Here is a 7,954-nt window from a genome sequence, read left to right as displayed (position 1 = left end):
TGTTATCCGGGCTTCTTGAACTGTCCTCGGGGCTCCTGTTGCCCCTGATGTCTGGGTGGCCCGGTGGACTGTTTCTTCTGTGGCTGCGAGCTCTGCTGGGCCTGATGCCTCTTCCACTTCATCTTGGTGTCAATATCTCTGAGGGACTGTTCTACCTGAAAAGCACAGGCAGTGGCAGCATCATAGATAGCCGATAGTGGATCAGCATAACGTCTCCGCCAACAGTGGGTCTGAGGCCATCCATAAATGCCTCAACTTCTCTGCCGCATCTCTTGCTATAAGGGGCACAAAGTGACAGCCTCTATTAAACCTCCGGATAAACTCAGCCACAGATAGATCTCTCTGTCGGATACTCATAAACTCTCTCGTCAGGCATCCCCTGACATCTGCTGGAAAGTACTTGTTGTAGAATATGTCTTTGAACTGATTCCAAGTAAGGGTAGCCAAATCCGCCCCGTGAGCGGCTCCTTCCCACCAAAAGGATGCATCATCCCTCAACATGTATGTGACGCACCTGACCCTGTCACCATCCCTCATATCCAAGTACTGGAAGTGCAGCTCTAGTGACCATATCCAACCCTCTGCTAAGAACAGGTAAGTAGTACCCCGGATCTCCTTCGGACTGAGCCGCCTGAACTGCTCATAAGTATCGGTCTGAGTCTCGGAGCCTGCTGCGCCTGCTCCATCAATCTCGCAATACCCTCGAGGACTCGGGTAACTACGTCTCCTGGCGGTGGTGGTGGAAAGTCTCTATCTTCTCTAGGATTACCATCCTGCCTATCAGTAATAGGGGTGCGTCTGGAAGGCATAGTTCTGAATACAGTCCAAATTCTGAACGTAACTCATCATGCAATTTAATCTAGTTTTCAAAACATTTAATCCTTAAATCATGTAATCAGGTAAACATATACTGTAAATCACTGTAAAACATATATCAGGTAAATATGCTGGTGATAGTATTAAACCAATCAAAACATTTAAAACATGCAAACTTACATACTTGAGGCTTGACGACTGAGCTGTTGAAGCTGGCGGTGGCACAACCCTTTACAGGACCCTTGCTCTGACACCAACTGAAACATCAACTACTAAACTAATACTAGAATTTTTTTTTGTAACTTATTTTCAAAAAATACATTTAAATGCATGCATGCAATAACTGTTGACAATCACACATTTTAAAAAGTACTCAAAAATTGGGTAAAAATATTGTAGTTTAAAAGAATTCAAATAGATAACATGAAAAGTTCTGTCAAGCCATCAACAAATAAAAGATAGAAATGCATAAAAATATCCATTTGTACTCCTAACTCATAAACGTATAATGCGGAAAAGTATGGTCCTCGGGTTAGCGTACGCACATCCAGCTCTCCCTACTCAGTCTTCGGCGCCTCCAATTTCCTCATTGATATGCTTACCTACATCATTCAAACCTAGTGAGTCTAAAGACTCAACACACCTGAACCGTCATAATAAGTACATATACATAACTAGTAACAGTGAAAAGTACTGTAATTAACATACATTTCATGATCTTAAAAACATGAACTTAAACATAGCGTGTCAAAGCATAACATGTCCATAACATATCTCATCATATCAGCGTATACGTGTTCATTTTCTTTATTTGAATTCAGCCACTGCTCTCAGCCCGATGTACGGTGTTGTGCTACGGACCAACCTAGCCACTGCTCTCAGCCCGATGTACGGTGTTGTGCAAGTTTACCTGAATGCCACCAAAACTGAGCCCTAACCATGTATTCCCCTTTCGATCTACCTTCTACCAAAGACCAACCTTGCATGGACCTCTCTAGACCATGGTTTGGACCCACTAAGGTTTGCACCATGACCTGGTTCAGTCCTTCATGGTCGTGCCTTCCATTTTGCTTCACCCGCTCAACCATAAACCCTAGCCCCTCAAGAGATCCGATCGGCCCTCACCCAAGCCCGACCAAATCTCAACTCCAGCACCTTGACGCCAAGTACCACCGCTTGTACGTCCTTTAAAAACTTAGTTCTAGCAGCCCTTTGCACGAAAGTCATAGAGAAACGTGAGTACATGTAAAGTGTATGCATATTTCGTGACAAAACTATGCAAAAACGATATAACAAAAAAGATCAAAGAATTTCTCATGCATAAACACACAAATCAGCATATAATGATATGAATGATGAGAAAAAAGAGATTTTAGGCGTGCCTTTGCGTTTATACGCTCGAAACCTTATAGATGTTCGTGTAGAACTTGCACAAGAGAGGCAGAGAACGAGTTCTTTGAAAGAAGCTTGAGAACTAGGGAGAAAAGCTGCTGTAATATTTAGAACATGGCAGTTAGAAATAAGAGGAGGGGCAGCCGAAGGTGTAGAAGTAGGTTTAGGGTTTTAATTGTAGGGTTAAGTCCATAAATTAAGTGCTAATGGGCTCTTAATTAAAAATAAAGGTATTAAAATGATTTTGGGCCCATTAAACAATAAAATAATCTCATTAAACCCAATAAAACTCTCAAAAAATATTTCGTTTAGGTACTTTTTTGAAAGTATTGCCCGAACCCTTAAAAAGTCCACCGACTTGCTAAAATTTGCGTACCGGTTTAAAATATATATGACTTAGCGAGTAAAAATACCCCATCTAGGCTCATTTTCGAAAATCTCACGTAATTACACCATATATTAAATATTTTAAAATAATTATTTGCTAAAAATATTTTTCCTTAATTATCTCCGGCCTCCGTTCTTCGTTCTAACGCGAAATACTATTAAAAGCTCTAATACGTGAAACTTTAATAAACCATGAAATAAAACACATAGCCATGCAATAATCATGCATTTAATGTTTTGAAATAATTAAGCACATATTTTAGTGAAACCCTAGATTGCATGCAGTCAGGTTACATAGCTCGAATTTTTTAGACCTTACAATTTGGCCAGAGCAAGAATGTGTTTTAGGGAAATGTGTTTTCTTATGTACACATACCATCTTATAATTAGTATTCAAAGATTCATCACATCGTTATCGAATTCATATGCAACTCTTGATATATCAATGGTTGCAGATTATATCATGTTATATTTGTTGAAGTGATCATATTGTACGTTAAATATAACTTAAGGTTCTTGCAAGAAATATCATCAATACCTATGGGATCATGGGATGCTGCCACTAGACGCTCTTACCATGATCCGATGGGTGGAATAAGAAATGAGTTCTGACATTCTTGATCAAGGTATTGATGAAAAGAGTGAAGCTAATTAGGGTAAGTCCGAATAAGAATACATGTTATTATGAATCACATTTAGATGTGAACCCACGTCTAGCTCCATCTCTGAACCATTGAGGGTCACACAAGTATTATATTTTGTGCTCCCGTTGAGAAAGTCAAAATTCAAGGAGTTAAATTTGATGACTGTAGTTTGATATAGATAAAATAGAATGCTTATAAATGAGTTTATAAGTTGATTCCATTAGATAAAAGAAATGGAAGTTAGCTGAATTTCTAATTGAGAAAAAAGAGTGGAACTGTCTGTTTTAGTGAAAGAGTTCACAAAACTGGCAGCTGTCAAATAATGGATAGTGAAATTTTTTATTTTTGAAATTTTCAATTTTTATTATAGGAACAAGACTTGTATCCTTAATACATATATCGGCGCTGACAGATCGTCGATTGGAATTAAAACGAGTTCAAAATTATTTATTTAGTGAATTTAGAATCTACTAATTAAATAATAGTACTTAGTGTTGACTATTAATATATACAAAATTCTCAATAATTTTTTAGATGAGTCTAGAATTAATTAACTAATAAGTTAATTAAATAAATTAAATAATTGGTATTTAGTTTAATTAATATATCTATGTGTGTATTAAATGTGCTTGTGAAAATATATTAATATTTACTTATACACTTTATATTGAGATATAAAGATGTGTTCATATAATATAAATATATAATGTATTATCAAAAGTTGATAAATACATATTATAACATTAATATGAAAATTTTAATTAATGAAAATTAAGATTCTTGATGATGCTAATAGTCCTAATGGTATACAGCTTGTGTATTTATTTTATAAATAAGTTATCAAAGATTGATAATACAAGAAAATTATACAACAAAGTTCACCAAAATTCCTCCTCCTCTTCCAACCAACTCTCGGCCACTTGAGAAAAATTAAGAAGAAATTTTCGGCCACCATCTTCCATCACCGCTACTTCCCGCCGACGCTGCACCGACTCCGGATTTGTAAAATTCACGAGTCCCAATCTCAACGCAAAAGTTTTTTGCGATTTCTAGTGCAATTCAAACAAGGAACAAAGTTTTCGATTGTAGACACAATTTGACGAACAAAAGGCGGAAATCCGTTCGAATAAAAATACAAGAAATGCCTATCCGCTAATCTCGGATTGGTTTGGAGTCCATAGTTTAAAATACGCAGATGTACAAGATATGCCTACCTCACTTTTTATACAAGATATGAGGAGTGATTATTTTATCCCACGCCAGTTAGATAAAACCGCTTGAGAATGTGACATGCCTACCTCACTTTTTCAGGTGTTATCAATAATATAATTTTTAAAAATAAGCGACATATTGTGTAATTATTCGACTATTAAAGGATGTAATAAAATATTTTAAATGTTCCGAAGGTATTTATGATTTTGTGACTATTAATTTAGAAAGTAGGACTAGTCGAGGCATGTTGTATAGGTTTTCTGAAAAGAACATTTCCAAATTTTTGTTCAAGAATTTGAGTTATCAGTAATATTTTTGTATTCCATTGTCATTAATTGTTTTTGGAGGTTATGGCATTGTCAGCTGAGACTTCAGGTTTCAATCAACTTGCCGATGTGAAATATGTTGAAATACTTATAATTTCTTTTAAAAATTAAGATTAAAAATCACAAGCAAATCTCATATCTGACGGGTTAAAGAATTTAAGACGAGTTTTGTTTTTGTAAGTAAATAAATGATTGACTCATATTAATTGTATCATCTTCACCAATCCATGTAAGACACACTTCAAATTAGGATGCTCAAAATGGACGAATCAGATGTATAATATTTCTAGGAGTCGGATATCATATATCTATAGTATATTTGTATATATGAAAAAAGCGTTTTATTCAAAATGTAGTCCACCACATACAAAGCCATTTTCAAACATAAATACTGAATGGAAAAATATTATTGGTTTCCAATATATAACTTATTCCTTGAAATAATTTTTTCCTTAAATATATTTTCGTTATTGAGCATGGTCCGTGCTTCGTAAGCACGGACTTTGTAAATTATATTATTTTCCCGTACCTTTTATTTTCTTTCTCTTTTTCGACAATTTTTTCAGTCCATTCAATTTTTGAACGTTTCACGTCAATATTCAGAAGTTTCACGTCAATATTCAGAAGTTCACGTGAAGTTTAATAATTACAATGTAAATAGTCTTCAACATTTTTCCTCTATATAATCGATCATATATTCGACGAATGAGTTATCAATTTCCTCTTGATTTTTATCTCAAATTTTTTTTGCCAAATGTCTAACAACGATATACTCTTATATTTTGGTGGTCATGTAGTTATCGATAATGGATCGGCTGAATATAGCATTCCATTTGTTAGACAGATACGAGTATTACGGTCTATTAATTTGTTGGAGTTGGTTGAAATTGTGTATAAAATTTTAGGAATCGATCCAACCAATTTTTGTCTGAAGTTGTCAACAAAATATTCATTCATGGAGAGGTCCTCTTGGCATGAAATTCAAGTGAATCTCGTTGATGATGATGCTTTACGGTTTATAATGCAATGTGATATGTGGAAGAAAATTCAATTGAGCATCATGTTGGATTTGATGATCCTGAATCCTACGTTCCACATGCATCCGATTCTGGTTTCAATAACCAACCCGGTACTTCTACATATGGTGGTTTCCAGGAGCAAGAATCTTATGTTCCACAGGTTACTGAATGACTCGGTAATATGAGTTTCGATGATGCAAGTGGGTCTTGGGATCAATATATTAATGTCTCATCGGAACAAAATCATGCTCCATATTGGCCGAATCCAACATTAGATACGAGTGCTTGTTGTCAGGATAGGCCAATAATGATGATATTTGGAGGACTGATTCTGAACCCGATATGTCATACAACGAGTCTAAAGAAGAAGAATTGAATGTTGATGATGAAGTGAATACTTGTACAAATCCTGATGACGGAGCATCATCTGAACAATCACTCCGTGACACATTACAGAGGCAGACCCTACCATTTCTTTCAAACACTTCTGAAATGCCATCATTTTTGAATAAATTCTTTGGTGAAGAGCCTCCTTATTTTGTCGATGTACCATCTGGAGTCCAATCAAGCTATTACAATCCGGATAGAGGTGAATTATGCGTTAATATGTTATTTAAAGATAAGAATGATCTTATTGCATCTGTGAAGGATTATTCAGTCAGAGTTGTCAGGCGTGAGTACCGTGTCGTGGATAGCACACGCAGTTTGTGGAAGTTACGTTGTAAAAATAATTCTTCTGCGGTCATTTTCCGATGGGGACTTTGCGCTTCTTTGAAAACCAAGACTGGTTATTGGAAAATAATAAAATATGACGGGCCTCACACATGTATTTCTACCTCTGTTGGTATAGACCATAAGAATTTGAACAGTGATATGGTGGTACATACGCTATTGGGAGTTGTTCGTTGTGATCCTACGTACGAGATTAAGTATATCATCGAGAATGTGAAAGATATATATAGATATCAAATCTCGTACACGAAGGCATGGCGAAGTTTGAAACGTGCTATGGAAATTGCTTATGGTACATGGGAGAGCTCTGTTCAATTACTTCCCAAATATATATGTGCTTTGTCCAAATATAATCCGGGAACAGCTGTGGAGTGGAAGCATCTCAGAGCCAACACTGAAATGAGTAAGACATTGAACTATGTTTTCTGGGCATTCAGGCCGTGTGTTGATGGGTTTCGCCATTGTCGAAAAATAATTAGTTTCGATGGTACACACTTGTACACCAAATACAAGCACAAAATGTTGATCGGTGTGACTCTGGATGCGAACAATTTGGTTCTGCCACTAGCATTTGCTATCGTGGATGAAGAGACAATAGATTCTTGGAAATGGTTCTTGGAGAACCTAGGAAGACATGTTGTTCGTGGTGAAAATGGTGTGTGTCTTATTTCTGATAGGCATAAGGGAATCGTGCGAGCAACTGAAGATCTACCATATTTTCAACCTCCTTACGGTGTGCGTCGTTTTTGTTTGAGACATGTGTGTTCAAACTTTAACGCTAAATTCAAAGACGTGCATTTGAAAGATTTATGTTGGGCGGCAGGCACACAGAATCAAATTTATAAGTTTGAAGCAATAATGGAGGCGATCAAGCAAAAAAAAACATTTTGGCGCACCGATATTTGGCTGGAATTGCGAAAGAAAAATGGAGCCAATCAACTCGACCGTCAATGAACATTTAGCCTATGACGAGTCCATGATGCGCACAATGCTAGTCCACGGGGGTGTTGACACAGGGACCATCCCTTGACCTCCGTCGTTCATTCCCCCGTTCCATTTTCATTACGACTATCAGCAGCAAAGGGATTCATCGGGAATGCCACCACCAGAAAATGACGAGGATCAGCCATGATGAACGATTCCTGATTCAAGCTGAATGAGGTATGTTATCCCATGCTTGTATTTGTTTATTAATGTACATTTCAGACATTGCATGTACTAAAGTTTGGGGTTCTTTAAATTTAATTTCCTTCTCGTAGATGAGCACGAAACGAAGAACGCCAAATTTCAGGACAGAGACGTCACCTCTGTTTTTTTCATCTTTTATTTCGTTCGTGTATTTTCTGGTGTTTAGACGTGTAAATGTTAAAACATTTTTTTTGGACGTGTTTGTTTAATTATGTATGTTTGTTTTTAGTCGGCACTT

General features: G+C 36.5%; 1 protein-coding gene across 1 annotated transcript; it reads left to right on the top strand.

Annotated features, from left to right (window-relative positions):
• Positions 1–6,138: 6,138 nt before the first annotated feature.
• LOC140981645 (uncharacterized) lies at positions 6,139–7,482 on the top strand. Its single transcript, XM_073448065.1, has one exon. The coding sequence runs from the start codon at positions 6,139–6,141 to the stop codon at positions 7,480–7,482; it is 1,344 nt and encodes a 447-aa protein (XP_073304166.1).
• The last annotated feature ends 472 nt before the right edge of the window (positions 7,483–7,954 follow it).

Source organism: Primulina huaijiensis, chromosome 7 (assembly GCF_012295235.1).
Source record: "Primulina huaijiensis isolate GDHJ02 chromosome 7, ASM1229523v2, whole genome shotgun sequence".
In the NCBI taxonomy this organism is placed as follows: Eukaryota; Viridiplantae; Streptophyta; class Magnoliopsida; order Lamiales; family Gesneriaceae; genus Primulina; species Primulina huaijiensis.
The sequence above is the reverse complement of the archived record's forward strand: the minus strand, read 5'-3'. Positions and strand labels throughout refer to the sequence as shown.

Excerpts from the sequence above, each read along its gene's own strand:
- LOC140981645 (XM_073448065.1), top strand. The coding sequence starts at position 6,139 with ATGTCATACAACGAGTCTAAAGAAGAAGAATTGAATGTTGATGATGAA.